This window comes from Zalophus californianus, chromosome 4 (genome assembly GCF_009762305.2).
Source record: "Zalophus californianus isolate mZalCal1 chromosome 4, mZalCal1.pri.v2, whole genome shotgun sequence".
Classification (NCBI taxonomy): Eukaryota; Metazoa; Chordata; class Mammalia; order Carnivora; family Otariidae; genus Zalophus; species Zalophus californianus.
The window spans coordinates 18,395,014-18,414,151 of NC_045598.1; the positions used below are offsets into that span (position 1 = coordinate 18,395,014).

The 19,138-nt window shown below is 38.7% G+C and overlaps 1 protein-coding gene across 1 annotated transcript in view; it reads left to right on the forward strand.

The window, feature by feature from the left end:
• CLIC4 (chloride intracellular channel 4) overlaps window positions 1-19,138 on the forward strand; it is a 72,171-nt gene that overhangs the window by 40,546 nt on the left and 12,487 nt on the right. Inside the window, exons 3-4 of the mRNA XM_027577692.2 lie at window positions 7,304-7,429; window positions 13,667-13,773. Of these exons, the coding sequence (XP_027433493.1) occupies window positions 7,304-7,429; window positions 13,667-13,773 (233 nt within the window). The remainder of the gene's footprint in view (window positions 1-7,303; window positions 7,430-13,666; window positions 13,774-19,138) is intronic.

Below are 19,138 nucleotides of genomic sequence, written 5' to 3' on the forward strand. Positions count from 1 at the left end.
GTTTCCTTCTGCTGCACATGTCAACATACCTTTGTGAGGTATTGTGTAAGACTCACTTAATAACAGCATAAAGTTTTGGAAGCTTATTATGATAGTTTAAACTTTAACAATTTTGTAACCATTTAACATGGAGCCATGGAGCCATAAAATCTTGAAAGTCATTTATAAACTCAGAACAAAATCTGATTTCTAAATAGATTCTTCAGCTAATTTGCTTTCCTTATCATGTCTCTGTGGTTGCATGCTTCTGAAAGCTGTCTTCAGCAAGCTGAGAGATCAGTTTGGTTTCCATGTGGTGACAGCGGTGTGAATGACACATACAGAGAGAGACTGAATGGAATGGAACAGGCCAGCCTTGCAGAGAAACCCTCAATTTCCTGCTATTGGCCAGTCAGGAGAGTCCAGACTCGCTTCTTTCCCTTTGTGAGGTTGACTTGAGCTACATGAAGCCCTCGTTACCCCTGCAAATGTGTCTCGTAAACACATTCTGAATCACGCGGACGCCCCGTGTGTGTGTGTGTGTGTGTGTGTGTGTGTGTGTGTGTGTGTGTGTGTGTGTGTGTGTGTTTTGAGGGCGAGGGGACAGATACACGGAGAGAGACAGACATGGACAGGCAGAGAGAGAGAGCATGTCTCGTTACCACATCTTCACGGGCTTTTTCAAAATGATTTCAAAGATGATAGATCCTGTTGAGGTTACTAAGAGCTGAATCAGAAAAACGGATTATTGGTGAATGTTTTTCTAAACCTATCAGTGTAAACTCTAAGTTGTATTAAGAAAATCTCTTAAGAATTACAGAAGCTGTATTTGAAACCTTTTGGTTGGTGCTGTTTTGTTTTAACATGATTGCTCTGCAAATTGACATTAAAGTAGACAAAGATTTAGCAGTATACCATGTCATGAAAATAAAATCCTTTAACTGGTTGAATTGGGATACATAGACAAATGCTTAGTAACTGGGACCTTGGTGTGTATGTTTTGGTGAATCCATGATTCATTCATTCCGTTGATGACTTTAGTCAGAATATGGCAAACCTAGTGAAGAATAAGTATTCTGAAACAAAGTATTTTTGGTGTTAAGTTGTTTTTTCATACTTGCCATAGAGTGTCCAATATTCTCTTGATTTGTGTGGATGAATTTTATGCCTTGAAAATCAGTACCTTCAAAAATAAATCAATTAAAAATAGAAGTTCTAGGGGCACGTGGGTGGTTCAGTCTATTGAGCATCTGACTCTTAGTTTTGGCTCAGGTCATGATCTCAATCTTGTGAGCTTGAGCCCAGTATGAAGCCCACGTGGGGCTCCATCCTAAGCAGACTTGAGGTTCTCTCTCCCATTCCCCACCCCCCACACCGTGTATACATACACGCACACTCTCTTTCTCTCTCAAATAAATAAATAAATGAAATCTTTTAAAAAAAAATATAAGTTCGGGCGCCTGGATGGCTCAGTCGTTAAGCGTCTGCCTTCGGCTCAGGTCATGGTCCCAGGGTCCTGGGATCGAGCCCCGCATCGGGCTCCCTGCTTGGCGGAAAGCCTGCTTCTCCCTCTCCCACTCCCCCTGCTTGTGTTCCCTCTTTCGCTGTGTCTCTGTCAAATAAATAAATGTCTTTTAAAAAAAATATTATATAAGTTCTACATGGTATTTTTTCCCTCCATTTAGTGAAGTCAGCTAGTTACAAAATAGGTCATCTCTAAGACCCAGCTCCGGGGGCCTGTGGCTATAATGTACTCCTTTTATAAGCAGCAGCTGGAGCTGAGCCACCAGCCCAGTGTTCGCCAATTGTTGCAAGTGTGCTGAATTAAACTTTAATTGAAGTTAAGCCACTTAAGTTGCTTAAGGTATTGGGTCCCATGAGGTTCCTCCTAGCTCTCCTTTCCCTCTCTGTCTCTTGTATTAGTTTGTTTCTCTTTATTTCCTTTCCTTCAACCAGAAGCAAAAGAATCTTTTTTCATCTACTCTGACAAAAAATAAATAAATAAATAAAGACTACTGAGATAAGTAACATTAAAAATAAGAAAACCCCCAAACATTGAAGAGTATTTGTGCTCTGCATTTTGCTTTTTCTAGATGTCACTTAAGGAAATGAGTTTGAATGAATCATTGATTATTTATTGAAGGGCTTTTATGAAATAAACCAAAGATGTCCTGACAGTTTCAGCCATTGCCTGTCTGTTCAGTTTCATTTCTGTCCTCCTGCACTTTCTGAAATGTTAAGTTTCTATGCAGCATCTGTAAAATGAGCCTTTGTGGGTCAAACCAAATACCTGAGGCCTTGGGAGTGCCAGGTGAGATTCTGCTTGGCTGATGACTCCATAGATACAGCTTAAGTCACCTCAGTGCTTGCAACTTGAACATTTATTTTGAAGTCTGCTAATCCATTCAGATGCATCCAAGTTTCTTCTGGGATCTACTTTCACTTGGAGTAAGGACCCAACATGGTTGCCCTTCATCTTAACACTTAATCCTAGAAAACAGTTTTATCACCTTTGCTTTTTAAAAATCGATACAGCTTTTCAGCAGAAACAAAATGGAATAGTCACTAGTCACTGATATTAGTAGAAAATTGGTAATCATATGCTTGGTTTCACTTTACTTTTTTTTTTTTTTTTTAAGGATTTTATTTATTTATCTGACAGAGAGAGACACAGTGAGAGAGGGGAGAGAGGGAACACAAGCAGGGGGAGTGGGAGAGGGAGAAGCAGGCTTTCCGCGGAGCAGGGAGCCCGATGCGGGGCTCGATCCCAGGACCCTGGGATCATGACCTGAGCCGAAGGCAGACGCTTAACGACTGAGCCACCCAGGCGCCCCTCACTTTACTTTTAAGACTCGATTTTTTTTAAAGATTTTATTTATTTATTTGAGAGAGAGAGAGAGAGAGAGAAAGCACGAGATGGGGGAGGGTCTGAGGGAGAAGCAGACTCCCTGCGGAGCAGAGAGCCCAATGTGGGACTTGATCCTGGAACTCCAGGATCATGACCCGAGCTGAGGACAGACACTTAACTGACTGAGCCACCCAGGCCCCCAACTTACAAGCCTCTGTTAATCAGATTTCTTATTACCAGTCAGTTAATGCTAGATAACCAGTTTTGAACCATCAGACCTCAAGTAGAGTTTAAAACTGCCAGTCTCATCTCCTGCATAATGCTGTGTTAAATGTGATCCTGAAAGCAGGCGTGGATCTCATTCGCACACTTTGGTTTAGCTCACGTTCACATGCCTTATTTGATCTTCACAGGCAAAGCAGGTCTTGTATCACAGTACAGAGCAGGAAATCCGAAGAGGTTGTGATTTCCTTTGTCACATAGCTGGTAGATGGCAGAACTATCCAATTTGGGACTTTAACCAGGTCCTTTTTATTCAGTCTTTGACTCTTTCTTCTATACCATGTCAACTCTATCCCTCTGCATTTTTATTTGGAGAGCTAAAAGCTGTCATAATTTATTATAGAATAGCTGTTACTTATTTTGCTGCCCTCCCCCCATGGGTTATTGTAAAGCATTTATCCTTTCTTCCCCTTTAATAACTACCTTGTTCATGAAAAAATTATTTGTAAAACATACAGATGCATGTTACTACCTTATATTTAGGCGTTAATGGACTGTTAGTCATAAAAAATGTTGATGCATATGTTTTATAACTTTGGAATGAGAAAAGTCCTTTTTTTTTAAGATTTATTTATTTGTTAGATTAGAGAGAGTGACAATGGCGGGGGGAGGGCCAGAGAGAGAGAATCTCCAGCAGACTGCCCGCTGAGCTCGGAGGAGCCTGGTGTGAGGCTCCATCCCATGACCCGAGTCATGACCAGAGCTGAAACCAAGAGTCGGATGCTTAACCAACTGAGCCACCCAGGTGCCCTCCCCTTTAACTTTAAAATGTTAAAACTTGAAAATAAATTTATACACCCTGAACTGTTAGGGTTTCTGGACCCTTGGTTATGTACAAGGTCTTTGTGAGTTGAGGAAATAAAGTGTAACTGGGAACATCTGTGAGCTGTGAGTGGGAACGTGAGGGGACTTGAAGACCAAAGATGGCACAGTCTGGGACCTGGTGGACTTGTTAGTGATCAAAGAACAGGTGGTCAGGGTGAGAAGTAAAAAGGACTAACCAAACAAACCAAAGACATGAAACCTAGAAACGGATTAGTTCTGACCTGGAGTTGAGTACTTACATGAGTTCCAAGAGTCTCATGTGTACATCACTGTTTAAATACACGTGGATCTGGAAGACTTACTCAGCTTTCATGTTTTCCCGTCATTTTGTACTCAACTTTACCTTCTCAGACAAAGTCTGCTCAGGAAAGGTATCAGAATTGAACATCAAATCAGATTTTGACTTTTAAAAGTCCTCTGTTAGAGCTTAGGTTCTTCTTTTTTTTTTTAAGATTTTATTTATTTATTTGAAAGAGAGAGAGAATGAGAGAGAGCACATGAGAGGGGGGAGGGTCAGAGGGAGAGGCAGACTCCCCTGCCGAGCAGGGAGCCCGATGCGGGACTCGATCCCGGGACTCGATCCCGGGACTCCAGGGTCATGATCTGAGCCAGAGGCAGTCGCTTAACTGACTGAGCCACCCAGGCGCCCCTAGGGCTTAGGTTCTTAATACAAGTTGATAGAAAACATATTTTTCTTTGGTTTGGGAGGGAGATGGGCTCTAGAGCTTGGGGGGGGGGGCGTCTGAGCTAGAAAATTTGGAATGATCAGATAATTAATAAGCCTTTGTATTTTTGGAATGTAGTCATAGAGGAAACACTTTCCAAACCTGAATGGAGTGGAGGGAGAAAAAAGGAGAGGGGCCATGAAGGAATAGGTGTAAGACCAGGGAAAATTGGTTAGCGGGGATGAGTAGAGATTTTGAGGTACACTCTATTTTAAAAAATTTTTTTCAGTGACAAAGTATTTCATCTTCATGGTACACTTAGAGATAGCCTTTGTTCAAGTTCTGTGCATTTATGTTAGGGAATGAAGGAAGGGCTGGAATAATAGGTAGGGGAAAAGTTCTTTGAAGCTTTTTTAAAGTTTTTCAGAGTTTATCTTTTTAATTATGAAGATTTTCAAACATACACAAGAATAGAATAAACTTCCCCCTAACTTCAACTCAGTTATTGAGATTTTACCCATTTGCTTTGTCCCTTTTTTTCCTTCTTTTTATCCCTCCTGATATGTTTTAAAGCAAATCCCGGGAATCCTGTCATTTCAACCCTCCATACTTCACTGTATATCTCCAAACAGTACTTACATTTTCTCACCCAACCACCCTGCCATTATCATGTCTAGTCCCCAGCATATGATCCGATCTCCCCAGTTACCTCCAAAATATCTTTTTTTCTTTGCCTGGTTTGTTCAAATCACGATCCAAACAAATTCTACTCATTATATGTGGTTGTTATGTCTCTTAAATTTTTCTTATTCTACAACAGTCCCTTCCAGCCACCATTTTTGGCTTTTTTCCCCTCATGCCATTGACTAGAAATCCATTCTGTTGAACTGTAGAGTGTCCCAAATTCTGTATTTGGCTGATTGCTCTGTGGTATCATTTAACTTTGTCCTGCATCTCCTCAAGTTTCTTGTAAATGAACTTTTTGGTCTCAGAACGCCCTTATACTCTTAAATTATTGAGGACCTCAAAGAGCTTTCAGTTATGTGGGTTATATCTATTAACTTTACTGTATTAGAAATTAAAGCTGAGAAATTTAAAACATATTTACTAGTTAGAACAATCGTGAACCTATTATTTGTTATCACAGAAATATGTTTTTAATTAAAGCTATATTTTCCAAAACAAAATTAGTTAGAAGAGTGGCATTGTTTTACATTTTGGTACATCTCATATGTCTGTCTTAATAGAAGACAGATTCTCACGTCTGTTTCTGTATACGATACTTTGTAATACCACACAACAAGTAGTCTATGGAAAACTCTACAGGCAGGAGAGAATGAGGGTGGAAAAAGTAAGTGATGTCTTAGTATTATGAGAATGGTTTCGACTTCATGGACCACCCGGTGAAAGGGTCCCCTAGATCATACTTTGAGAGACAGCTGCCTTAGGAGGCTTGATTCTAGATTTGGGTTAAACTTCTTTGAATTCTTATAAGAATATTTCATAGATGGTGATGTATGCTTTGTATTTTATCATTAGGATATACACGCTATCTGGTCATTATTATTGATCCTAGGATTCACTGGTGGGCTTAGGGGAGCCATTTTGCTTTTTAATAGAGTGGTGCCCACGTTCCATGCTATTAGTAGTTGTGAGTATCCACTTTCACCATCTTTATCAGTGTTCTGTGTATTTTCATTTTTTCCTAATTAATAGGAGAGAGATGTCATCATAGTTTACACTTGAATTTCTTTGGTAATTGGTTTGTTGTTTTTTTTTTTTTACATTTTTCTGTGTGTTCATTTATTTTATCTATTGTGTGTCCATTTCTTTTGGCTCCTATCTGTTTGACTTGTTGATGGCTTTTTAATGAATTTGGACAAACTTCTTAATCTAATATGTATTTGAGCCTTTCTGATTCACTATAATATTTTGCCCTTTTCTGTGTTGTGTCTTACCTTTGGTTAGCTATGTTTTATATACTGAAGTCATTTCGACTGGTGATCTTTTTCCTTGTTGAGTGTGGACTTCTAGGAAAATGGAAAATTGGTAGCAGCTGAATTTGGAATCTCATAGTTAGGACTGTAGGAATCAGCGGCTCTTCCTTATTAAAAAAAAAAAAAAAAAAGGAAGACCTAGAGAAGTTATTGTTTACTCATCTTTACACAATGAGTTGGTGCTAGAGTTGAGACCAGAGACAATTTCCTTTCAATTCTACCACCATTTCTAATAAGCACTTCAGTTGAATTTGGAATAAGAATGGGGAACTTTGTCTTTTGGTTAGAATCAGAGATTCCTGATTTTCTTATCTTGAATTTTGTGCTTTGTGAAGGTTTGCTTCTCCGTAGAATAGTACTGCAGCTGTTTTAACTAGTGGAAAAAAAAATACTACTTCTCTTTCTTTCGAGAGAGCAAGTGAGCAAGTGCGAGCTGGGAAGGGCAGAGGGAGAGAGGGAATCTTAAGCAGACTCCACGCCCAGCATGGAGCCCGATGTGGGGCTCGATCTCACAACCCTGAGATCATGACTTGAGCTGAAATCAAGAGTCAGATGCTTAACTGACCGAGCCACCATGGCGCCCCCCCAAAATACTAATTCTTACTCATTTTTGTATATGTAAACATTTAAAACCACTCTGAGTATTTAAAGTATTGTTGCCTTCCCAGAGTTAAAAATGATCCAATTTTGACTGTTTTGCCTAACAGGAAGCCTGCAGACCTGCAGAACTTGGCTCCTGGGACCCACCCACCATTTATAACGTTCAACAATGAAGTCAAAACGGATGTAAATAAGATTGAAGAATTTCTTGAAGAAGTCTTATGCCCTCCCAAGTGAGTATCAAGGAAAATATGCATGAAAATATTGCCGTCTCTTTAAAGCTTGGTCTTTTCTGGCCTTTAGAGATCTTTCTCTGGATTGTACTGGAGGTAAATCCATACAGCATTAAGTTGCAGTAATTGGGGCTTCTCTTCATTATAATTAATGCTACAACTAATGCTACACAGATGTCAGAACTGCCTTCTGGCTAGGCCAGTAAGCATAGGTAGGAATGTGATTAAGCTATAGAGTATACATTGAAAGTAGGTTTGGGACATGGGAGCTAGGTTAGGAAAGACTATTTGAGGGGAATTGGTCCCAAACTGAGAGAGAAGTTCAGGGAAGACAAGGGATAAGGAGAGACAGGTTCGGACTGAACCCGCCCAGAATCTCTAAGCAGGTCGCTGGGGGTTTCTTATCAGGCCATTTGAAAGGTAATTGTCTGAAGCTATCACCCAAGGGAATTGACTTTTTAGACTGTGTCCCTGGGATTCAGTTTTTCTTTATGTATTTCTCTGAAGTGTTCTAGATTCCCAGGTCCTGCACATTAGTCCACATAGTTAACGATTCTAAGGTACTCAACTATTTCCTATAGTGTGAGGTACAGGTGAGGGATAGATGGACTATAGTGACAGTTACCTGAATTGCAAATGTGCAGTTTTGCATCATACTGTAATCTTGGCATTGCCGTTTCGGATTGCTTTAGGCTTTTCTGCCTTGATTATCCTGAAAACTGAAATGTTTTTCTTCTGGCCCAAGCCTTTCTTGCTAGTTGATTTGACTTTTACTCTCCATCTCCAGATAAATTTCCCAGGAATGGGATTATTGGGTCAGAGAGTTCTAAAATAGTCAGTTACTCAGAATTCACTCATTCATTTGTTCTACAGTTACTAGGCAACAAAGCCTTACAAATGAGGTAGTGACTAAAACATCATTCTTATCCTCAGGAAACACAGTCCAGTATGGATGGAGAGGTCGTGGTGGTGGTGAGGGAAAGTGAGTGGAACCAGGAAAGGCTTTAAAAAAGAGAGAACATTTGGATTCAGCTTTAATTTACAAAAAGTGGCATCTCACAGGGGAATGAAAGAACGATGGGCATTCCAGGCTTTCTTCAACTGTAGGAACAGTTGTAATTATTCCTTCTTGCTGTTTTTCTCAGAGGTAATGGACATGAAGATAATGGTAGAACTAATATCAAAATATTCTGGTTTCTTGCAGCCTCTATAAGACATATCATAGCTTTCTTAATTGGACCTTGAAAATAAACATTTTCTTCTTCTTTTTTTTAATATTTTATTTTTAAGTAATCTCTATACCCACTGTGGGGCTCAAACTTACAACCCTGAGATCAAGAGTTGCACGCTCCACCAACTGAGCCAGTCAGGCAGTCCCAAAATAAACATTTTCACTTTGCTTTTTATATATAGAAATTTCAGCTTGATTTTGTTTGGGCATATTCATAGAGATACTCTAACCAGAGATGGTCTTTTCTTTCAGTTTAAATAATTTAATTTAAAGCTTGGAGATCTTTCAGTTCTAAAGGGTTCAGTGTGCTAAATTCTCTCTAAGGGTATTTTCCTTGTGTGTTTTTTTTTTATTATTATTTTATCATGCTAAGTGTACTCTTTAATCCCCGTCCCTATTTCCATTATTTTCCTTATTTTTCTGTTGTAGTTTATATTCTGAAGAGTGTTTCTACATAAAGTTTTAAAATTTCACTTTGTTTATAGAAGGGAGTATTTTTGATGTTGCTGATGCCTCTGCTGTTACTAACTAACATTCAAGTGCTAATTATGTGCTATGCACTGTACATTGTGGATTATTTTGTGGATTATCTCACTCCTCTCCAAGACTTTGGAGAAACTGAAGACGAGGAATCTAAATAACTTGTCCTCGTTTTATAGTTGCTGGTGACAGAGCTGGCATACTTCAAAGCCAGGCCTATAGGACTTCAAAAACCCATGTCTCTTCTATTTTCCTCCTCCTGTTTTTCATTTTGTTGAGTTTGACTTTTACAAAAGAGGTGACATGTAAGTCTTTTAATTGGAATTGTGCTTTAAGTGAGTGTAAAATTTCAGGCTGGCTCAAGCTTGGAGGAAAGGCAGGAGAGAAATCAAAGAGAGTTTCCTGTGATGAGCAAGTGGGACTGAAGGGGGCTGTCAAACTAAATTTAATGAATCCTTTTTAAGAAATAGGTGAGGCTTAACTTCTGATGAGTTTTTCTTTCTTTTCTTTTCTTTTCTTTCTTTCTTTCTTTCTTTCTTTCTTTCTTTCTTTCTTTCTTTCTTTCTTTCTTTCTTTCTTTCTTTCTTTCTTTCTTTTCTTTCCTTTTCTTTCCTTTTCTTTTCTTTTCTTTTCTTTCTTTCTGAGAGAGTGCATGCAAGTGGGGGGGGGGGGGCAGAGGGAGAGAATCTCAAGCAGACTCCCCGCCGAGCACAGAGCCTGAGCCAAAATCAAGAGTCAAACGCTTAACCGACTGAGCCACCCAGGTGCCCCCTGATGAGTTTTTATTTCTGTGCATTGGAACAGCATGTTTAGATTGGGAGTGCCTTCCCCTGACTGGGCTCTGCAGCCCCTGATGTGACATGCTGAGGGACAGGAGAGCCTCTGTCCAGAGGAATAGCAGGAGGAAGTTCTTTCCAGGACTGCCATGGGCATTCCTTTCCCTTTCCTGTGTTCTAGGGCATTCAGGGACCATCCTGGCTCTCTCCCTTTCCCCTCTAGGACAAGGAGGTCTTCGGGTCCTTAACTCCTGCTGCTCCTCCTCACACCCTGATTGAGAGCCTTCTTGTTTCTAGACTGGATGAAGAGAAAAGGCAGAGGAGTTGCACAAGCTAGCAGACCAGAATCTAGCATTTCTAATAACATGTTTTTGGCATTTGATGATACCGAGAACAGAGTGTTTTTGTGAGAGCACTTCTGATTCAGTCATGACAAAGATAAATACAGGCAACTGCTTGTTCCAGAGTTCAGAATCTAGAGAGCAGTGAAGAGCTTAAAGCAAGAAGCTTTTGCTGGTTTGTGTGACCAGTATACATAGAAAGAAGAAACTTTATTTTCTCCTCTGGGGAAAGTATTTATAAATATATATTTAATTCCCCTTGCTTGAATGGAGGGAGTACTTTGCCCACAAAGAGCTTTGAAACTTGGATTTTTTAACTGAAGCAGACCTGTGTTCGTGGCTCCCTTACTGATGAAAGGATAGAAGGGTAGGGGAAGTTAGTTTTGGAGAAGAGCCCTATAAAGAGTTCGTAAACCTTTTTTTTTTTTTAAGTGAAATACAATGAAAGTTGAATTTACAAGGGTAACTTAATGGGTTGTGTAATCAGACTTTATTCTTATATTCACATGAGAAAGAAAATGTCTGAGATCTTTCCTAAAAGGATGGAAATATTCTTAGCTAGGCCTTAGCATTAATAGTCTGTGATGTAATACAGAATAAAGGACGGATCGGGAAGTCTGCACGCTTGTGCCCACGACGTTGTTGACACATATCCTTTCATTGATTATTTGCCTGCCTTTTGTCAAATGTTGAAACGAGGCTCTCAGGCTTTGAAAAGTTTTGCTTTATCAGGCTATTTGGGAAAGTGAATAATGATGAATTATTAAAATCCAGTGTTTGGGGAATGCAAAATAAGCTGGCAACTGATTGAGGACCTCTTGGTTTAGAATTTATCTTTCAGAGAGAACCTGATCTGTAGTAAAACAAAAACAACACTTGATTTGGGGACAGGAAAGCTGTGTTGTAGTTTGGCAATACTTTTAACTAGTCTAGGGATTTTGGGGGCCCAAGTATATAAGCTTTCTGGAATATAATTTCCTTTTAGGCAAAACGAGAGTTTGAGGTGAATGGTCTCTTGTAGTTCTAGTATTGTATGCATTAAATTAATAGTACAAGTTTAATGGTTTGTCTTGGAGAAGAATAGGGCCTGTTTAACCTGCTTTAAAGAACAGTGGTTTGTTTTTTGTTTTGTTTTTAAGAATTGTGATAGCATCTGTTTTCACATGGATAAGGCTATGCCAATTGCAAATCCTTCTTCTTACCTGTTCATTAAAATAGGTCTCTAGTAAATATGCTTCTAATTGCTCATCTAAGTGTACAACCTCTGCACTTAGTATAAGCCTGACATAGGGTAGACCCTTAATAGTTAGAATAAGTGAATATATGTGAACAATGAATGTATAAATGATCTGCAGTTTAATCCTACCTTCAAGCCTTACTTCATTAGAAAAAGTAGGTACAGCTAAATATTGGTCGGGGAAAAGAATAATTTTGGAAACTTGGCTAGAGGAAGACATAGATGTATTGAAGAGGCACTTAATGTTCCTTGTGCTGTTTTTTGTTTGGAATGAGTCAATGAAGTTACTGTATTACAAGCAGTAAAAACATTTAAACTGGAGGCTGGTTGTTTTTATAGTCAAGGGGAATTCAGGGATGTTGAACCTGGAATTAACTCTTTTAGCCCAGGCAGGGGGAAAAAAAGGATAAAGTTTTCTGTAGTTAAGAGGAAAAAAGGGAAAAAAAAATATATATACATATAACTATATATTATTAATATAGTATACATAATATATAACCTCATGAAATTCATTTACTATAATTGTTCACCGAAAAATTCATTATGTTAAATATTTTTGTTTAAAAGAGAAATCTTTAAGCTTAAAAATTGGGAGGTATTAAAAGGGAAGATAAATTGAGCATGTATGTATTCAGTAGGTATTTTATAATCTCCTATGTCCAGTTTTTTAGATCTCTCTCTCCTTGAATTCAGAATTGCACGTGTAAAAAAAATATGACTAAAAAAGCTAACAGGACACTACAGCTTGCAACTGAACTAAATTTCTTTCTAAAAATACACCTTCATTTTTAAAGAAGTGACAAGACAGCATCCTAAAATACATGAAGAAATATAAATTACTAGTTTAATGTAAGATTTTTTTTCCCCCAGAGTCTTAACTGCCCCAAGCCCAGTTTCCAGTGAAATTTTACAGGGCCTTTAAGTGGATGAGTCTTCCCTAAAATGGTGCTAATGGACGGAATTCCTGTGGAGCCAACTCCCAGAGGGTGTAGCTCTCTGCTGAAGGGAAGAGGGAGGAGCTGAACCTTCTCACATGTATTTCCCAATTTGAGGAAAAAATAGACACTGAGTATGTGTGTTTGGAATTTAAATATATAAAATACACATTTGTGTGGTTGAAAAAAAAAAAAGCTGTGTGTCATGAATGTCCGTTTTCAAAGCAGATAAACTTTGTGAGAGCACTTGTTAGCAAAATTCCCAACCTCCTATTGTTCCGGTGCTCAGTCCCACCCTTACAATATCTAGTCCATGATGGGTGCCTGGGTGGCTCAGTTGGTTAAGCGACTGCCTTCGGCTCAGGTCATGATCCTGGAGTCCCAGGATCGAGTCCCGCGTTGGGCTCCCTGCTCGGCGGGGAGTCTACTTCTCCCTCTGACCCTCTTCCCTCTCGTGCTCTCTATCTCTCATTCTCTCTCTCTCAAATAAATAAATAAATAAAATCTTTAAAAAAAAAAAAATCTAGCCCATGGGGGGTTCTGGAAAATCCCAAGTGTGGGATTGAAGTGAGTGATCTGCTTCCTGCTGTTTTTGTCCTTAAACTACTGCGGATGACCGGGATGCCTGCTTGTCCCTGCCGTCTGGGTTCCGTGGTACTGCCGCACCGGGTGCTTCGGTGCACGGCACATACCAAGGATCTGGTTGGCTTTTCTGTTTCGAGAAAGCTGTATAGTTGAAATGTGGCTAGTGCGATGGTGGAAGTGAATTTTTAACTTTATATAACACCAGTTCATTGATATTCAGATAGCCAGCCACACTTCACTAATGGTTACCATATTGGAAATTCAGATATAGAATATTTTCATCATTACAGAAAGTTCTTTTGGACAGTGCTGCTCCAGACTTCTCTTTCTAAGATGCCCATTGGCTTGGCACATGCCTCTGAACAAGTAGACTGTTTCCCCAAGCATCCTAATTTATAAAATGGAGGTGGAGTGCAGATGCCCTTTGGCTGCCAAGAATATTAATATGCGAACAAAAACACTGCAGAGCTTTGTTTCCTAAGGAAAAAAACACATCTTAAAAATATCATAGAAAACAGATGATGGCATTTCTTAGAGTAATAACTGTTAAAAGATGTCTAGTAACTGCTAGCACAATGGTTTGTTGATGGAGAGAATGTATGCTAATGTATCTTTGGAGTATCTATTATCCATTCTCACTTTTCCCCCTTAGGTACTTGAAGCTTTCACCAAAACACCCAGAATCAAATACTGCCGGAATGGACATCTTTGCCAAATTCTCTGCATATATCAAGAATTCAAGGCCAGAGGCTAATGAAGGTAAAAAAACAAAACAAAACAAAACAAAAAACCCAAATGATTAGATTACCACTGGAGATAAACAAACCAAAAAACCCCCAAATAAATCCAAAAATCCTGTTATGACAGTGATTTAAAATAAATATTTTGGAGTCCAGACCTTCCCATTAAGTATTAAAAACTGGCTTTCAAAGTTGATTAGAGATTTGATGATAAACCAGGGTAAGTCCTTAAATTGCTATTTTCCTGTTTCAAGCTAATGGGACAATGCCTAGCATATGGTAGTTGTATGACACAGTGTTTACTGAATGAATGGTTTTCATGAAGGGGGAGCTAGACAGAATTAATGGTGCATCAGAAACAATGAATGGTGTGGTTGTGGTGGTTTGGAATAGATTGATACAACTTCATTTAAATTACTACTAAATCTTTTGTTTATTGTTGGGTTCTGGTAGCCTAAAATCAGCCTGGGTGGATTTTTGTGATAATTATCCTTAAAGAGCAATTTCGGGAGTTACTCCAACAGAGCATTTATACTCCCCAGTTTCCTAATTTCTCTGCATCCTAAAATGGGATTTTAGTTTCAAGTCCTGTTTTCATGTGAGAATTGTTTAGGGTAGTGCAGATACAAACTCTTTCTTCTATTTGTTAAAGGACCCCATCTTACTATTTTGTTTACCGAACTTATGTATGGTGAAGGGAAGCCTCTTTGAAAGAGGTCTGTTTAATGAACCTTGTCTCAACTACACCATTCAGTAATTTTTCTTCTCTTTGAGATGTTAAGCATCGTTCTGAGTAAAACTCTCTAGAGAGAACATTAGTGTTTGATTAAAAGTAATTACAGTAACAAGAATGCCAGCTCCTAAAGACACTTTGATCCATCCTGGTTTTGGACAGTTTGGTGGCTTGGGTGCGGTTCTTTTGGGTAGACGTTTATGGCCGCAGATGAACAAGAAAACCAAAGGGAAAAAAATTATCAGTGCTGGTTAAGCAAGAATAAACATCTTTTAAAAAATGGAAACACTTGCCGATTTCCTTATGTGATTGCAGTGGGCAGAGTTCCAAGCTATTCAGGTTAGTATTTTTTTTAATTATTAAATTTTAAAATTGCGGCATTTTATAATCTAGTATTGAATTTCAAGGGTTTCTGGGATAGTATTCGCTGCATGTGATGTTTTTCTGCAGCAGAGGGAAGAAGGAAAAAGCCGTAGTGTCCAAGCCTGGCTTACAGCTCTTCAGTGTGTTCCAGTAGCTGCCTTGGTTTGGGGACAACTTTCCTAAGTAATTGGCTTTTTTCCCTGACTGATGTTTCAGTCTAAGCATTTCATACGCTAAACAAACAGTTACGATGGAGCCCCTTCTATCCGCAGACAGTATCCTTTCTGTCATACCCTGCCTTCCTGCAGGTGACTTCTTTTCACAAAATCATCCTTTTATATCCAGATGCTCTTGCCCATAGTTCCTGAACCCTCTGAGTTGAATTCATAATGTTTTTATTTCTCTGTGTAGTTTTGGAAGCTGGAGGGTGGTTGAATTTCTTTTGACACTTGGTGGGGAGGAGAGAGGAATAAAATATGTTTGCTTAAAAAAAAAACAAACCACAAAGAACAAAACCAAACAATTGCTTTGGGGATGAGATAGAGGGGAGAGAACAGGGGAGGAAGCGACTCATTTAAGTATAACTTTGTATTCTATTTTTTCCTATCAGTTTATTACTGTCTTAAGTAGCCACCTACGCTTACTGTCCTTAGAATGTTATAACCAATAGGGACAAACAATATAATGGATCACACAGTGTATAACTTAGAAGGCTTTATAGTAAATTACCTATTGGTAAATAAAAATTCCAGTTGCCAAGCAACTTTCCCCGCAGGGCCTGTCACTGCCAGGAGACTTTAGAAAACAATATTCCAAATCACTTTGGAGCTTACTGAGTATAGGTAGATTTGTTGAAGTTTAATGCAATAAAATGCCTTAAATCAGCCTTGGAAATGAGTGTTCCAGCTCCTTCTTCCCCCAAACTTTATTATAAACCGCTTACAAAGAGATGGATTTGTCATTTTACATGGTAAATCAGAGTAGGCAAGGTTTTGATTAGTCTTACCAGCCTATGAAATATTTTACAAAATTCAGTATGTTTGGACAATTTTAAGACATAATTCTAAGTAAGGAATTAGATGCCTAGATGCTGTGGTATTGGGCCAGTGAAAGAGAAGGGTCAGTGCTTAGATGGGGTACAAAATAAACAAATAGGGTTTAAAGAGTAAAATAAAGGGAAATACGGTAGAGAGAGAGAGAGAGAGGGAGGGGGGGAGAAAGAAAAAAAACAAAGAATGAATGAATTCTTTTGGTAACATGCCCAAAACTGATTGGGAGTAAGTTTGTGTAATCTTTTGAAGCATTAAAAGAAATTAATAGGTAATTCCTTTTGTAAAAGGGAATGGGTTAGATATGACTTGTCCCAGATCTGCTTTTTTTTTTTCACTTCTATGATTTCATTAATTTATATAAATTATTAAGCTCCCAAGTGTAACTAATAGATAATTTATTAGTGTGTTGGTATTTATAATATTCTTAAGAGCTCAGTGAATTTAGCAGTGATGAAATCTGCCCTTATATGTCCTAAGGCATATTTCATAATGTCCAAGTTCCTATTTTTAAGTGGAGGCAAGGAATCTATAGGTTCTAATTAGTTCCTTTTTATTCAGAATTCCCTCCCTGCCGTTCTCCCTTCCTTTTTTTTCTCTCTCTCTGTGGAGGTGTTTGGAATCAGAGGATGGTTGTTCATCATTGTAGCTATGGAACCTAAATGTGTATTTTGTCATCTTTACATACTCCGTTTTTTAAAAAAAAAATTTATTTGTGTGTGAGAGAGACGGCACAGCAGGGGAGCAGAGGGAGGAGCAGACTCCCTGTGGAGCGGGGAGCCTGACGTGGGGCTCGATTCCAGGACCCCGGCATCATGACCTGAGCGAAGGCAGATGCCTCACCGACTGAGCCACCTAGGCACCCCCAGATTTTATTTATTTATTTGAGAGAAAGAAAGAGCACGAGCAGGGGAAGCGGGAGAGGGAGAAGCAGGCTCCTCAGTGAGCAGGGAGCCCGATGTGGGACTCGATCCCGTGAGCCTGGGATCATGACCTGAGCTGAAGGCAGAGGCTTAACCAACTGAGCCACCTGGGTGCCCAGTCATCTTTTAAATACTCCTAACCTCTCCCTATTTTCTATTGGCCTTTAAAAATTGTTTGCGTAAGATTACCCTTTATTGAGATTAGCAGTAGCTTTAAAATACAGTTTTATCCTTGTAAGGGCTCATAATTTTGGTTTTCTTCACTGTGAATTGTATTCTTTTCCTACAGCAAATATGGTCATGTTAAATTTAATGCTTTCTGTCTTGTATTTACTCAAATTATACAAGTAATTGAGTAATGTATGCTTGTTGAAAAAGTTAAAATAGTTTAGGAATAAATTTAATAAAATTTCAGTGCCCCTTAACCTCATTTGAGCTCTTCCCCAACAGTTAATATTCATCCCTTTTTTCTATGGAATTTTGCAGACATTGTATATGAGTGTGTATTTATGTGTATATTTACATTCTGCCATCCGTTCTTTTCACATATTATGTGGTAGAAGTCCTTCCATATCAGAATATAGATCTACCTTATTTTTTAGAAATATCACTTAATGTTCCATAATATGGATTTTTATTTAACTGTTTCCCTGTTGATAGTCATCTGGATTGTCTGAAGTTTTTTTATTGTGACAAACAATGCTGCCAGGGAATGTCCTTGTGCTAGATTCCAAATAGGTCAAAAGGTTTTGTTTCTCAAAAGTCTACACCAGTTTATATTCCCACTAATGTGAAAGTATTCATTTCCCCATACTTCTGACCTTGGCATGGGTGTATGAGTGTGTGTGTGTGTGTGTGTGTGTGTGTGTGTGTGTGTGTGTGTGTGAGAGAGAGAGAGAGAGAGAGAGAGAGAGTTTTAAAATTTTGCTGTAGTTTCATAGGCAAAAAAAAGTTGTTTTGATTTTCAGAATTAATTTAAAACTAATCAGATGGACTCTATTACATTTAAGTACTAATTTTTTTGGAGAGCTTTTCAAATACCTTCTTAGAGATACCAGCATTACCACAGCAGGGGTGTTAGGGAATGGTAGTGGTAAGACAAGGGCCTCCTTTCTCATAGCTTGCTACTGCCTTCTAGTGGTTAGTCTTGGCATTTTCTTGATCTTAACCAGATTCCTTTGTGGTGTGTCTTCAAAACTTCATTATGTTTATTGAATGATGCTCTTTAATACCTCTTGGCATCTCTGTCTTTCTTTGTTTTGTTGGCCTTCCTCGTGTTGTTACATAAAAATTGAATGAAACTAATTCACCATTCTTTGCATTACTATACCCGTTATTCTGAGATTCTTAATGAAAAATCATTAACGTTCTAGCGAGGTACAGCAGTTCAGCTCCATTGCAGGTCCAAAATTGTAGAAAGAAAGTAATTTTAATGTTTACCAGATTCTTAATTTTAGCCTTTGTGTTACATCTAGGATTATACGCATCGTATGTTTCAAACCTTGTAAATTTAGAATACTTTATTTTTTCTATTGGATATATTTGAAAACTAATTCAGGAAAAGGATGAATTTAGAGCAGGTTGAAGATCATAAACTTGCCATACCCCTCAAGTGCCATTTGAGACTTTGTTTCAGTGTTTGACTTCAGACAGTATTATCTTTGGTAGAGGCCATGGCTCTGTTCATTGTAATCTGATCAAAGAATAAGTCCTTATTATCTGTCTTATATCTGTGTATTTATTCTGTATTCACTGATTTTTTAAAAAAGATTTTATTTATTTGATAGAGAGAGACACAGCGAGAGAGGGAACACAAGCAGGGGGAGTGGGAGAGGGATGGGCTCGATCCCAGGACCCTGGGATCATGACCCGAGCCGAAGGCAGACGCCTAACGACCTAGCCACCCAGGTGCCCTTGTATTCACAGATTTTGATAGGAAGCATATGGAATCTTTAAGTTGGTTCTTTCACAGTCCTGAGATTTACTGTCCCTTCATTCTCGCCACCCCCCACCCCCTTTAAAGTACAACCATGGAAAGTTTTCTGTCCTGCCCTGGACTCCTTACTAACCAAGCTATTTCCCACATTTCATTCTCTTGTCAATTTATAAATTCAACATTTTATGACTATGTGCATGATCAGTACCTTGTATGTAATCAATGAAAGGTTATATCTATTGCTTTTGTATTTTTGACCTTTTATTTTAAATGGCTTGATTCCTTGTCACTCCTTAGTTGCAGTTGAACTCAATTCCTCAGCTTTAGTTTACTGGGCTCCAGTGTCCTCCTGCTTAACTGTTTTCTCTAAGAAATAAACT